The sequence below is a fragment of the Danio aesculapii genome, chromosome 13 (assembly GCF_903798145.1).
Source record: "Danio aesculapii chromosome 13, fDanAes4.1, whole genome shotgun sequence".
Lineage (NCBI taxonomy): Eukaryota > Metazoa > Chordata > Actinopteri > Cypriniformes > Danionidae > Danio > Danio aesculapii.
Genome location: NC_079447.1, coordinates 22,355,439 through 22,370,908, shown reverse-complemented (window position 1 = coordinate 22,370,908; position 15,470 = coordinate 22,355,439). Strand labels below are relative to the sequence as shown.

Genomic DNA, 15,470 nt, shown 5'->3' with positions numbered 1-15,470 from the left:
AGAATACATGATTCAATATACACTCAAAAAAATAGTTTTGCTTCTTGTTCATTCATTCATTAATTTTCCTTTGGCTTATTCGCCACAGCAGAATGAACCGTCAACTATTTCAGCATATATTTTACGCAGCGGATGTCCTTCCAGCCACAACCCAGAACTGGAAAACACTGCTTGTTCAAACTACTTAATTAAAATAAGGTGAATCAACACAATTCTTGAGGTTTTTTTTTTTTAGACAACTTAATTGTTTTGTGTTCCATTCACTTAAATTTAACTTTAAACAATTAAGATAACAATCAATTTGCGTTGGCACAACATGAAGCAATTGTATGAAAGCCAGCCTTTTTAACAGTGTACACAATTCCTTCCTGTCGCTCCAATGCATATAAATTAGGTTAACTTAATAATTTTTACAGTTTTAAGTTGACTGAACACAAAATAATTAGGCTGTCCCAAAAAAAACTTAACAATTGTGTTGTTTTAGCTCATAAGTAATTTGAACAAGTAGCAAAAATATATATTTTTAATTGTATCTTTTGGTGGGATGATGAAAACAAGGAAAAAGAAAATAAAAGTGCATCCAAAATTTGTATTTGCACTTACTTAGTGACGGTTAAGGACATATGTTGTATGAATATGAGTAGACTGAATGAAATCTATATATAATAGAATGAAATTATATATATATATATATATATATATATATATATATATATATATATATATAAAATACTATATTATAATTGCCTCAGTAGCTTCATTGGTATTTGGTAATAAAGCATAAAATACTGTTGGCAATAAAGCATAAATTAAATGCGAACTTCTAAATCGTGATGGAATCAAGTGGTTCATTTAAAGTGATTCAGACATGCTTTTGCTGTATTTCTCTTGCAAGCTGTAAAACAGGAAGTTTATTTTGGACACAGCACGAAACTCTTCATTTGTCCATTTCTAAACGGGACTCACATGCTAGAAGAATTTGAGAAGATTAGAGAAGACATCATGGAGAGTAACTGGTTCCTGATCCAAACTGATCTCCCAGGGGTTTGACTCCAGCCTAGAGTGTTTAAAAGCATTTAAAGAGTGAGGTTTTTCCCCAAGAGTCACCATTGTGGAAAAAAATACATATTTAAAATCACAAATAAAGATTTGTGTGCAGGTCTATTGGAAAAACCGGTACCTTGTGATTGATCATCAAAATCCAAATCAGAGAAAGCGTTTTGCTCATTCAAAGTCGGAGGCAAAAGACTATGAACTAAGAAGAGTCCAAGCCTGATTGAACAAACAGAAATGTCAAGAAATCATTTTACTTTTTATTAATTCTTTTTATTTAGTTCTGTTCATTCTTTTATTAATTCTTAAATGCTTTGCAGATTGACTTCATGAAAAATGAGTTGCAATGATGATTCAACTAAAACTGCACATGCAGAAGTTGACAGACTTGCCTCTTGATGTCTGTGGTGTTGAAATGTTCCTCGAGGAGTGATTTGATGATGGTACAGATGACTGACACCTTCCTGCGGGTCACGTTGGGATCATGCAACAGGATCAGGAGTTTGTTCATCATGTTGAGTCTGTGCATGATGTCAGCATTCTGTTGACTCCCACTAAAAACAAACTCGTCATCAGATGTGTATCTACAGCAAACTGGCACAGCATGTTTCCAGTAACAGTTTATGCGTGATTGAAAAACAGGAAATGAGCCAAGTGTTTCACATCGCTTTATGCTGCACTAAATTTAAATAACAACTTGAAATCGAAAGCCTACAATGTACCTTGATGACGTCAGGATGTCAGACAAATGATTTAAAACACAAACGTCAAGGTTATCTGGAGCCTTCTGCCACACCTACAAACAAAGAAAACTGATTTAAACAAAAGTTGCAGATTTTAAAAAGATGCTTCATCTCTCCTCATCATTTACTCATGCGATATTAATTTTTTTTGGAGCCAGATCAGTCTCAATAATAAAACATTTGCATTAATAAAACTCATGAATGCACAACACTATTCATAAATCCACATCTCCAATTCGTTAATTCAAAACAATTCATCAATTCAAAAGTAAAAAGCAAAAATATTTCCTAAATGCTCACACATATGCATCTTACATAAGTACATTTATAATGTAAATATTAGTAATATTATATCAGTATGTAATATGTATATATCAGTAATGTTATCAGTAATATTGAGTACAATGACATTATGTCATTTGCAAACGGCGGGATTTAATGCATTCAGTAGCAAATCTTAGTGAAGACTGATATATAACGTTACTCAGCTTATTAAATTTTTTACAAATGTCTAATAATACTGCTAAAACAATTTATTTTATATCAAATAATAATAAATAAATGGCGGAGCTTCTTCAGTTTGTTCAGTAAGGAGTACTTTGATTGGTAGATTAAAAACTCACTGCGATTGGCTAAACAGAATATCCTAAAAAAAGACATCTGGTTTACTAGGGACTTTAGCCAGAGACATTCTTGCTGTGAGGCAACAGTGCTAATCACTGGGCCGCCGTGTCGCCCATCTGGAAAAGAGGGGGAGTAGGTGTGGGTAGGGGGGATTCTTCAAGACAAAGATATTGAGATAAGAAAACTCTGGTTATTTATTGCGAATTAGGAATCATCAGATTGGATAATTAATCATGAGCTGACACGGGACCAGCTGAGAACAATCATAAGCACGTGATCCTCTCAAAATTAGTTTAGAAATAAACTTCACAATGTTCAAAATGATCATTTCAAATAAGTGCTGATGGGAATTCAGCTTTGTTATAGCATGGGTAAATAATATTTTACAATCTGTTAAAATTTAAAACAGTAATATTAGGTTAAAATAATAAATCACAATAATTTTGTCCCATTTTGATACTGTCTATGATTTTACCAATTATAAAAAATTTTTTTTACAAGTGTTGTTCACTCAATTGCACATCATTGATCATGTGTGACCTTGTTCTGCATACAGGAAGTAGGGTTAGGTTATTTTTAAATTTGCTAGCCCATGTATTGAATAAATGAAAAAAAAAATTCATGAACAGAGCCACTGAGCGCAGTTTTAAAAAAGTGAATTTCTATGAGGCATCCACTGTCATTCACAAACGGCGGGATTCAATGCATTCAGTGGCAAATCTTAGTGAAGACTGATATATAACGTTACTCAGCTTATAAAATTTTTTACAAATGTCTAATAATACTGCTAAAACAACTTATTTTATATAAAATAATAATAAATAAATGGCGGAGCTTCTTGAGTTTGTTCAGTAAGAAGTGCTTTGATAAGTGGATTAAAAACTCACTGCGATTGGCTAAACAGAATGTCCTCCAAAAAAGACATGAACGAATCATGTCCTGCCAGGAAGGTCTCAAAAATACAGCACACAAATTCAAAGGACTCCATGCTCGTGTGAGAACTTTCAAAAGCATATTCAGTGCAAATGTATTATTACTGAGACTGATCTGGCTCCATAATTTCTTTTTTCAGTTGAACACAAAACAAGATATACTGAAGAATCTTGGGGAAAAAAAACATTGACATCCATCAATGTCTCAATGAACTCCCCCCAGCTTATTTCTGGCAAATGACAGATATAGGATGGCTGAGGAGAGGGGTACTCGCTATAAGCTTGGCTATGGTATCAATTTGGTATGTTCAGTTTACTTAGGTTGCGTGTTTTTTGGACTGTGGGAGGAAACCAGAGAACACGGGGAAAAACCATGCAAGCAAACTCCGCACAGAAATGTCATTTGGTTTACTAGGGACTTTAGCCAGAGACATTCTTGCTGTGAGGCAACAGTACTAATCACTGGGCCGCCGTGTCACCCATCTGGAAAAGAGGGTGAGTAGGGGTGGGTTGGGGGGATTCTTTAATACAAAGATATTGAGATAAGAAAACTCTGGTTATTTATTGCGAATTAGGAATCATCAGATTGGATAATTAATCATGAGCTGACACGGGACCAGCTGAGAACAATCATAAGCACGTGATCCTCTCAAAATTAGTTTAGAAATAAACTTTACAATGTTCAAAATGATCATTTCAAATAAGTGCTGATGGGAATTCAGCTTTGTTATAGCATGGGTAAATAATATTTTACAATCTGTTAAAATTTAAAACAGTAATATTGGGTTAAAATAATATTTCACAATAAGTTTGTCCCATTTTGATACTGTACTGTATATGTTTTTAACAAATATTACTTTTTTTTTTTTACAAGTGTTGTTCACTCAATTGCACATCACTGATCATGTGTGACCTTGTTCTGCATACAGGAAGTAGGGTTAAGCTATTTTCAATTTGCTAGCCCATGTATTGAATAAATGAAAAAAAAAACATGAACAGAGCCACTTTTAAAAAAGTGAATTTCTATGAGACATTCACTGTAAATAGAGTGTTTTTACTTTATTCACAACCTTGGTGTTTGAAGATGATCACATTTGCTTTGTAAAGACACTATAAAAATTCCTCTAAAAGCATTCATAATGCTAATAACCAAAGCAAATAACATTGTAGCTATCAAGTAAAACACTACAGCTCTCCAATCTAAAACCCACCTCAAAGTCGCATAGAACATCTTGAAAGGCAGAGACATTTGGTATGCAAACTGTTACAATGCCCAGCTCCATTGTACCCACGATGGCTAGAATGAGCTGAAAAATCCTGTTGGTGATCAACTGAACCTTCATCTTCAGCAAGAATGATAAAAGCTGCCAACAAACAAACACACAAAAAATCCAATCTCTATCTTGTATTTGTTACAGTACATCTCTAAACGTAATTTATTTGACAGCACTACCTTATACCCATTTGTCCGCTTCATTTCCTGCTCCATTGCAGGATTAGTCTCCAAAACTGAGAGCAGAACTTTGATAGAAGCATATAAGGAGCTGTCGTCAGAAGCCATCGCCACCAAACTCAAAATAGCACCAGGACCACCAATATACTGGAAGCTACTAGAAGCACTGTATGATTTGAAGGTCCTTACACCTAGAAATCAAGAACAAAAACAAACCAAATTCACAAGTTTACTTCAAAAACAAATGCTGAAAAATCCTGTTTTACTACAGAGCACATGGCTGCATGATATTGAAAAAAATCTGACATTGCGATATTTAGTTTTTCAGTGAAACATATTGCGATACGAGTACAATTTCACAAGATTACTTAAATATCTCTATTTAGAAATTGATTGGGATGGTTCTGTATGGGAGTACATCTGCATGAAATATACTAAACCATTTACAAGCATAAATAAATACAATAAAGATGTATAATATGTAAAATATAAATGAAATAAACAGTTTTATTGTTTTCCTGAGAAGTGTAACAGCATTTAGATAAGGTAATTTAATAACTATATGTAAAATAACACTGCGTAGTCTTCGTTTTATAAACAATTCAATAGAATCTTTTAGAATAGTTATTAAATTAACATACGGGTACAATTTCTTATCCCTGAAAGCTTTAAAAATCCTCATATGGCCTCAAGACCCCCTACAAATGATAAAATTATAATCCAGATTCAACATTGCACATCATGGGATATGAGTAGGCCCACACTGAATCTGCGCTCACAGAATTCTGCAGATTTTTTGCAGATTTTCCGCAGATTTCAGCAGATTTTTAGCCCATCATTAATTCTGTTTCTTTACTTGAGTAAATGTATGTAAATTTATATTTATTCAATTTTTTTATTAATTTCAGTAATATTATTGACTAATATGAAAATGTTCATCTGATTTATGTACAATGCAGTTTGTACAGTAATATTTTCTGTCTTTTAGTAGATATATTATATAAGAGACTTGCTTTGTTTACCAAATACAGTAAATCTAATTGGATTTGCATTGTAAACATTAAATAAAAATTAAAAATGTATTACATTTTATTTCACATATTAAGGTTTTAGTCATGACAACCCTAAAATCATTCCGCAGAAATCTGTAGATTTTTACCAAAATTCTGCAGAAATAGCAAAAAACGTCTGCAGATTCCGTCTGGCCCTACTGTAGATATGACTATTGAATGATCACATTGCAATATTGATGCTGAAATTATATATTGTGCAGCCCTAATTGAGGATATCTGATGTTACCAAAACAACCAACAAGGGCTGCCCCAATCGTCCGGGAAGTTCCACTAAGGTGCTGACTGATATTATGAGCCAGGAAGACAGGAGTGCAATTGTCACGTGATGTAATCCCCATCTGCAATCAAAAATAATACATTCATTAATCATGACTGAATAACCAAAACGATTGATTTTGTGAATGGAAGAGAAATAAAATCACCTCTTTGGCTATAAGGCGACAATCCACTTCATTATATGTATCTCTAATATCCACTACAGTAGTGATAGTGGATACCGCTGGGTTTATGGCAAAGGAAATCCTCTCTGGAGAAACCATCTTTGTATGGGACATCATACCATCTGTCTTGCATCCTAAATAAACACTGTAATGAATAAAGATTTCCATAAAATTGAAAACTAAGACGGAACATCTTTCACCTTGAACATTAAGAGCGAGGTAGTTGCCGATGTATTTGGTGCCTTGTCCATAAATAGTCTCCACCTGATCAGGACTTAACACTTCCTCAAACAAATATGTAGGGCCGACCCGCCAGACTAGAGCAGCATGCTGTTTCCATAGGGATGGAGTGCCAATAATTCCACACACATCAATGACTGCAGAGGGGTCCATTGAGATGGACTGGCCAGGAAATGGCTGAATGTATTTGATCTGAAAAAAAAAAACAAAAAAAAAAACATGAAGATGTTATGTCTGTTGATGCTGCCTAACATTTATTCATTTTGGGAGACGTATTTTTTCCTTCAAAGTGTCCATTTCAGGTTATGCACTTCCTGGGAATCATGCTTTACTGTTTGACCTACACAAATCAGTCAGAAATAGAAGTAACCCCCGATACACAAACAAACAATTATGTCATAGTTTACTCATATTTGCATAACAGTAAGATTCAGTAAAGACATTTCTCAATTAATGTGGGGAAGCTTCGAAACATCTGTTCATTTGTCTAAAAATATTATGCAAAACAATACAAAACAACCCTTTTTTTAATATCAAACCTTTTGAACCGTCTCTTTATCAAAGAAAATGTATTACAGCTTCCTACAAATTAAACAAAAGTGCAGTAAAAAAAACAGTAGATGTCTCTTGAGCACCAAACCAGCATATTCAAATTATTTCTAAATAACACATTAAAATATATTGTAAAATATTTTATTAATCTATTTTAATTTGTAATTTAGAAATATATTAATCAAATATACTATTAATATATTTGATTAATATATTTCTGAATTGCACATTAAAATGTTAAAACTTTATTTTAAAATAAGATTTTAATAATATTTCACATTATTCCTCAGTTAACTGTATATTTTAATATAATAATTATAACATAAAAATTTTATATAAATTTAGCTATTGAGAAGTATAAGTCAATATTATTTTACTAGGATCTTACTGATGTAAAAATTTTGAATGGGAATACATTTGTATTTTTATTTATTTATTTTCTCGCCAAATGTCATTCAAGCTCATATTACATTACATGGAGACGAGCAAAAAATTATGAATTCAAAATGTTGGGTATACCATCCTTTTAAAAATGATAAACACTAACCTTTCCTGTTCCAATTGCTGTTGCATTCAGATAAACAGTGACTAAACAGCTCTTCTTGATTCCTTTGGCCATAACCAGACAAAGATGGTGCCACTGGCCTGGGATCAGGTGTTTGGCACATTTAAATCGCACTGAGGCTGGTAGTGTGGTGGGAGTCTGCACCTCCGGCTCCATCATGTCTGTACAGCAAAATAAACAACGTTAACAACACAAACTAGTTCGAAAAGTTTTAAGAACAATTAATCTCAAGGAAAAAAAAAACCTAAAAACTGGTAGGCTTCCTCCTCAGTGGAGATCACCAAGCAGCCGTCAGAAGCAGAGATACTGACAGACAGGCAACTGAACTGCTGCTCGGCACGAGACATGTGGCGCACCACTGTTAAAAGACGCACAGGGTGGGATTCACAAGCCGAGCTGAATCTACAGATCATAAACCAGCAGGAGAAAGACAGGCCTGCTGAAGGAGGGAAGCCTCTGCAGTCTATGGACACAAAATGTATATACGATAAAAGCATTTATACATGCTCTAAACATTCCTGATAATGCAACCTTGCTGAAGCAGATACATTTATATTTATATCTGATTTTTAAAGCAAACATTGTACTTTTATCTCTTATGTTATTTTCAATGGGGTATCTCTTTCAATCTCTGGTTATATTTAGTAACAGTGTACTGTAATTCTGCTGTATCTCTTACCAGTGCCCAAGCCTCCTGTGGAGATAAAGTCTGCACTGACACCTTTCACTGTGGCAAGGGATGGCAGAAAAAGACAACTGTGGAGACAAAAGAATACTTGTAATTTAGAAGATTAAATAGGGCTATGTAAGAATATAAAAATGAGAGCTATTAAACAGTTATAAAAAATTTTTTCACTTTATAAAACACTTTATTTAAAAAAAAGCAGTTTGCAACCTTTTTGATAGCCATACCATAGTCTCCAGTCTCGCATAGCCATACCCAAGACTGATGGATGAAGGTCTGGGAATTTTGGCTGCTTTAAATGGTCAAGAACCACACACTATGCTGACTGACAGGTTAACAAACCAACCAACCAATCATGTTGTTTTGTGATTTAAAGTTTTAGAGGTTTAAAAAGATGTAAAAAAATTCAATACCTTTCACCAATGTAATCAGCGCATTTAGGTGTTATATTTAAATTGGACTATTATTTATTTAAGGTGCCATAGAATAAAAATCTGGATATACTTTGCTAGCTAGCTAGGCAAGGCAAGGCAAGTTTATTTATATAGCACATTTTATACACAATGGTACTTTAAAGCACTTTATTAAATTCAATTTAATTCATCTTTATTTGTATTGTGCTTTTACAATGTAGATTGTGTTAAAGCAGCTTCACATAGATTATAGTGAATTGAAACAGTGTCGGTCCAGTTTTCAGAGTTTAAGTTCAGTTCAGTTTAGATTAGTTCAGTTCAGTGTGTTTTAATATTCACTGCTGAGAGTCCAAACACTGAAGAGTAATCCATTGATGCGCAGCTCTACAAGTCCCAAACTATGCAAGCCTGTGGCGACAGCGGTAAGGAAAAAACTTCACCGATTGGCGAAAGTGAAGAAGAAAAAAAAAAGAACAAAAAACCTAGAGAGAAACCAGGCTCAGTTGGGCATGACCATTTCTCATACGGACAAACTTCTTGTGCAGAGCTGCAGTCTAGGCACCGGAGGCTGGAGAACGCTTTACATAAACAACAATAAAAAATAGCTGAATAATAAGAGTTCAGTACGTGTAAATGGCATGGTATACGTTGAGTTAAATAACTATGAAAGTCAATGGGTCACAGCAAAAAGCAATGCTTTTGGATTCAACTGAAATAACTCATAATTCAGTTTTCAGTGAACTAACCCTTTAAGTCCCATACGTACTATGTGGATATCAGGGAACAATTTAAAGGTCCCGTGAAGTGCTTTAAAATGTGCATTTTTTATCCGTTATTTGCCGTAATCTCAACTGAAAAATTAAGAGAGTAAATAGCATTTCGTTTTTATCACAGCTCTGCCATTGAGAGTGGTTGAGTTCAAGCGCATCAAATGAATAGCAAATGAAAAGCGCCTTGAAGTGGGCGGGGCATGTCAGATACTAGAGAGAATTTGATTGGTCAATATTTGATGAGAAACTCAAGTAGTAAAAATCATTGATCCATTTAGGTGGAAGTGACAAGCTTTGGATGTTTATTTCAGTTTTATTTTTTCTAAACGCGAATTATGTCTCTGTTTTGGAGCACACTAGCTAATGGAGATCCTTAAAACTAACAGACTGAAACTAAAAAATGTTAATTTCACAGGTTCAACATATTGAATCCATGCACTCTATGGCACCTTTAATAGGAATACTACTGTTGGACCCTTTTTTTTTATTTTCTTGTGTTTCTCAAAAGCGGAAGTTGTCATAGCTGGGTAAACTTAAGAGCACAGTGAATTAGAGAGTACAACAAATCATTATTTTACAATCCCATTTGCTGAAATAATAAAAGAAAAACTCCCCAATGGTGTTATCAAGACTTTCAGAAACAGGAAAAAGAAAATAGCGTGAGTCTAATTTCAACGTCAAATTTACTGTCCCACCCATAGAAACGGCATTAGAAACACCTCACATAAGCGATTGTTTTTAATTTTTTTATAAAAAGATGATATAATGCATTTTAATACATTTGTATAATGCATTTGCATTCATTTTAAAAACAAAATCTACATATTAAAAACTTTCAAGGATTTAAGATGCTGATGACCGTTAAACACGCCATAACAGTCTTGTGAAATGGACCATATTAATTGTTTATTAAACACTTACCCATAGCCACTGTCGGTCATGTCGAACTCCACAAAGGAAGGGGAAATGGAGACTTTGTGTGGCTGAAAGTTCCGTGGTGACGTGATGGAGACAAGACTTATGATTCTGTGAAGAGGAACTACCATCCCACTGTCTAAAGGTGTTTTCAGTAAACTAAAACTTCGTTTCATTGCCCTTTTCAAGGATTTCTTGTTGTTAACCTCAGAGTCTTTGGTCTGATCTATGAAAGAAAAAATCAAAAACAATGGCAATTAAACCATCATTATTGTAACAAAATCCAAATGGATGTAACAATGAGACCAAATGTTTTTCACGAAACAGGAAGTAATCCAAAAAGGAAGTGCAAGAGGACTAGGAGGAACTATACCTGTGCAGTTGGCCTCTTCCAAGGTGAAAGAAGGCTGATTTTCTCCACAACACATCAGAGGATCCCCAAGACACAGGAAGTGCCTAATATAAAGCAAAGCATACTATTTAACAGCATACAATCATTTAATCATCTATTTATCATTATGCATTTTTCAAGAGGATGTTAACTGCAAATGAATGCTGACCTCAGGCACTTCTGATCCATAGACTGAGAGGCAAGTTTCTCAAGGATCCGGACAATGGGCAAGTGTAGCGAATGGGAATTGTCGATGAGGATGTGTTTGCAGTGAGTCAACAGTGTAGACAACAGACCAAATTCACACATGATCTGCCTGTTTCTCTCAGACTTCACCAGAGACTGGACATGATGAGCCACAGCCAGCTGCAGCTCCTCTGACAACTACAGGAAAGAATGGCTAGCATTAATGTAGCTTATTAAATAATTACATAGTTGCATATTTAGCATAGAACAATTCTGAACTAATTAATGCGTTCTTACAGCAAGGATGCATTAATGTGATTAAAAGTGGCAGTAGGGACATTTATAATACAACAAATAAATTGTGTTCTTTTAACTCTTTCTAACAAATGAAAGAATCCTGAAAGAAATTCATCATAGTTTCTACAAACAAATTAAGCAGCACATCAGTTTTCACCAATTCAGCAAACTTAAATAATATATTATGGATTATTTAACACTGAGCACATCCTGCCCTGAGGAGCTCAAGATATTCATTTAAAAATATATATTTTTAAAAATAATTAGGTTACTGTATGAGGTTGTGGTTTTACTTACACAAGGGTCACTGGGACAGTAAATACTAGGCAGAAGAGTCATGATGAGCTTAACAGCTCCAGGATGAAGAATTGTAAATTCACCGTAAATCCTGAATACAGAATGTAATGTTTAACAAGTGAAACAAGATAAAGCAAAGCAAAACAGTGGATTCGTGGATCCCAAGCATTTATTTACTTTTCTGGTCCAGGCAATGGCAAATCCATAGCAAATGCATACCATATTGTATTGCACAAGAAATCAAATAAAATAAAGTAATAAAAAAACAAAACAAAACAAAACAAAAATAAAACTAAACAAAAAACTGAATTAAATAAAATAAAAAAATAAAATAAAAAACAAAATAAAATAAAAATTTAATTTAATTTAATAAATTTTATTAAATAATAAAAAGTAAATTAAATAAAAACTAAAGTGAATAAAAAATAAAACAAAACAAAATTAAAAAATTAAAAATTTAATAAAATATTAAATAAAACTAAATAAAACAAAAAAATTAAATAAAATAAAAAATTAAATAAAACAAAACAAAATAACATAAAATAATAAAATATTAATAATAAATATTATCTAGAAATAGTATGCTATGAGTGTACCAACCTCCCTGATTCTATAGATACTACAGACACACTTTGAGCCCTAATGTGATTCAAAGCTTCATCCGTATTGGTCGATTCCTCTGGTGTCTGACATGAGTCTGTGATCTGAATCTCGCCAGCTTCATTATTATCCTGTAAGCCTGTGCAAGGATCTGTAGCCAAGCTCACACCAGTAGCAAACTGTTCTAGGAAGCCCAGCAGCTTAACACAGTCTCCTAAAGGTGCTGGCAGCTGAGGTCCTGGCTTTTCCACTGCCTCCACGAACTGCTGGAAAGTCCTGTAGGCCGAACTGTCTTTGTCTGATTCCACAGGATCCCCTTTCTGAAAACAGCCAAGATGCAGCAGGGCCTCACCCAGCTTCTCACAGACTCCAACTGTGTGGAAAAAGTGTGCGTTGACTGGATGGATGTGTACAGCAAAGGCAATGGTGTGTAGGGTGAAAAGAAGCAGTTCAACGAGGCTCTGGCGGCTCAGTGAAGCCCACAGACCCGCTGGGGTTTCCAAAAGGGATCCTTCCATGTCCACAACGATGGAGAGCAAGCCGGTAAATCCTCCAGCAGTGCGGAAAGCATTCCAACTGTTTGGGTTTTCCAGAACTTTCATGATAGACTGTGCATAAACAAGATGGAAAGGAATTATTACAAAATAAACTACAGTAAGTTTGGGGTCTGTCAGAATTTTTGATTTTTTTTTGATGAAAGAAATGTTGGTAAACCTTTAATATAAGGGAGCCTTGTTTTACGTTCCATGCCCTTACTTACTATGGTAATTGCAATTAATAATGCATAATTACATGCAACTTAGCCTAGACCAAACCCTCATCCTAACCCTAACCATATAGTCTGTACATGTAATTAATTAGTTTTGCTCAGTAGTTAAATAAATAGTTACACTGTAGGACATCTTAAAATAAAGTGTAACCAAATGTCTTATGATCACTAAGGTTTTGTTTACTTATATGCTAATAAAACACAGATAAATGTTTTTGAAAAAGCATGTAATTTATGCCTATAATGGGAATCAGAATTTTCCGAATAATTACTCCAGTCTCCAGTGTCACATGATCCTAATTCAGATATGCCAAATAGGTCCTCAGGCAACAATTTATATTACTATCAAAGCTGAAAACAGTTTTGTGGGAGCTGTAATACATTTGTTTAAGACAAATTTCTTTAGTCTTACTTTTGATTTATTTAATGATTTTTTGCTGAACAAGTTTTGATTATTTAATTAATCATAAAGAAATATAACTGACCTCCAAACATTTCAATACATCATTTTGAGGAATGTAAACAAATAACAATGATCCTAACGTATATATATCGTGTTTGACATTTTTAATTTCCAGAACTTCCAAGAATCCAAAAAGTTCCACATATTGTTAAGCAGTGCTCGAATTGAGGGAGGATGCAAAATAACAGAATGCATTGCATCCCCTTTGTAAAACCACCATCCCCCTTACCATCCCCTTTAGATTAACAACACTGTGTGTGTTGTAAAGCTTATCATGTAAATTAAATATTAAAATTCTCTATTTATGGTAATTTATGACACTCACTCTAAAACACATTTATCAAGGCTTGCTAACATTTACTTTAGCGACCCAAGTTTTGCCATTAATATCTAAGCTACAGCAGATTCTAGGTTCCCCGTTTCTAAAATGAATCATTATTGTTATCCCTAAAATCAGAACGCAAATGATATGAGGCATTTTTTGAATCACTGTTGTCCAAATGTTACTCCGCTTTCTCGAAAATGCTTCCAAACAGCTCAGCCGCTGTACATCTCCATACTATATTTTGTTTATGAATGAATCTTGAGTTTGATATGAGACAATGATTCAGTCATCCATTCAGAAAGACATTTGTGAATGAATCAGCTGTTTGAACAACTTAATTAAATGAATCGTTCAGTGACAAAGACACAGACTTCACTTACTGGCTGTTTTAGTTTGATTTAAAAAATAATATCGCATGAACATTTATATGCATTTATGAATGTATTATATCATCTTTGCACCAAATTACAAAAAACAAATTACTGCTTGTGCGATGTGTTTCTAATGCAGTAAATTTGACATTATTCTCTCATCAGTCTCACTCAATTTTTTCCCTTTTTCTAACAGTCTTAACACCATCGTGGAGTTTTTCTTTTATTTCAGCAAATGGGATTGTAAAAAAAATATTTGTTGTACTCTCCCATTTACTGCGCTCTAATTCTACCCAACCATGACACCTTCCGCTACTGAGAAACCCGGAAATGTGAAAAGGGTCTATTATTAATTTTATTGCTTATCTAAATGCTAACTTTGTTTTTTTTCTCTGCCATCTTTGTTGTGTCAAGAGGAATTTTGTTGATTTAATCAGATTGTAAGATATTCTACCTGATATTATTCCAGTTTATATAAAAAAGATCATGTAGTTGGGCCACATATTGTAAACAAAGTAAATAAAAAGGTCAATTTATGTTTGGTCAATCAAACAGTTGCTGGTAGTCAAAGACTTACATAGTCAATTAAATAATTGTCTCTTTTAATTTCATGATTTTCTTAAACATGGCATGCTTAAGATTATAAATGGTTGGTGGTTATTAAAAAAGGATTTTCTTAAACCTATTTTGTTATCATTGTGTGTGTAGCTACAGGACACCACACAAGCCCCCCACCACCGTACCATCGCCCTCATTTTTTTTTAATAATTCGATCACTGTTGATAAGTAATGTTATGACAGCTGTTTTAACATTAAGATGTAATTGAATTGTCTCGTGTTAGTTATGAAAAAGTTTGATAACAGGCAGGAAATGTTCATGGACAAATGACAACACCACATTCAACTGGTCTATATTAGTTTCAGATCATAATCCTTTTAAAAACTTGCATTTTGAAATCACAAAAGAGGCTAAATTAGTTACTAGGCTTTCTTATTACAGCCTAGGATACTGTGGCGAAGTCAGATTCAGTTTTCAGTTGAAACAGTTAAACAGATTTAAAACAATAGCAGCTTGATCTCAGGTATGGTAAATGGGTTTGGTGGGCAGATACGCATGCATTGATTAGTTTGAACACACAGATGTTTTGACAGCACTAAAGTTTACCATTTGCCATAGAATAGAAATGCACAATTAGAAAAATCACAGCTCATCCACCAGCATCTTAACTCATGTTTTTGAGCAAATGTCAGCAATTTCATACATTTTTAAAACGTATGCATCAATTTTCTTCCTTCCCACAAAAAAATAAATA

General features: G+C 33.9%; 1 protein-coding gene across 2 annotated transcripts in view; it reads right to left on the bottom strand.

Moving 5' to 3' along the window:
* Positions 1–15,470, bottom strand: part of wdfy4 (WDFY family member 4) — a 95,556-nt gene that overhangs the window by 58,335 nt on the left and 21,751 nt on the right. For both annotated transcript variants that reach the window (XM_056470325.1, XM_056470326.1), the window contains exons 12-28: positions 12,230–12,837; positions 11,630–11,720; positions 11,019–11,233; positions 10,832–10,914; positions 10,465–10,684; positions 8,355–8,431; positions 7,920–8,138; positions 7,658–7,836; positions 6,519–6,750; positions 6,301–6,452; positions 6,105–6,216; positions 4,806–4,996; positions 4,564–4,716; positions 1,776–1,849; positions 1,446–1,607; positions 1,181–1,272; positions 967–1,057 (exon numbers count right to left, since the gene is read on the bottom strand). In XM_056470325.1, coding sequence (XP_056326300.1) covers positions 967–1,057; positions 1,181–1,272; positions 1,446–1,607; positions 1,776–1,849; positions 4,564–4,716; positions 4,806–4,996; positions 6,105–6,216; positions 6,301–6,452; positions 6,519–6,750; positions 7,658–7,836; positions 7,920–8,138; positions 8,355–8,431; positions 10,465–10,684; positions 10,832–10,914; positions 11,019–11,233; positions 11,630–11,720; positions 12,230–12,837 — 2,951 coding nt within the window. The remainder of the gene's footprint in view (positions 1–966; positions 1,058–1,180; positions 1,273–1,445; positions 1,608–1,775; positions 1,850–4,563; positions 4,717–4,805; positions 4,997–6,104; positions 6,217–6,300; positions 6,453–6,518; positions 6,751–7,657; positions 7,837–7,919; positions 8,139–8,354; positions 8,432–10,464; positions 10,685–10,831; positions 10,915–11,018; positions 11,234–11,629; positions 11,721–12,229; positions 12,838–15,470) is intronic.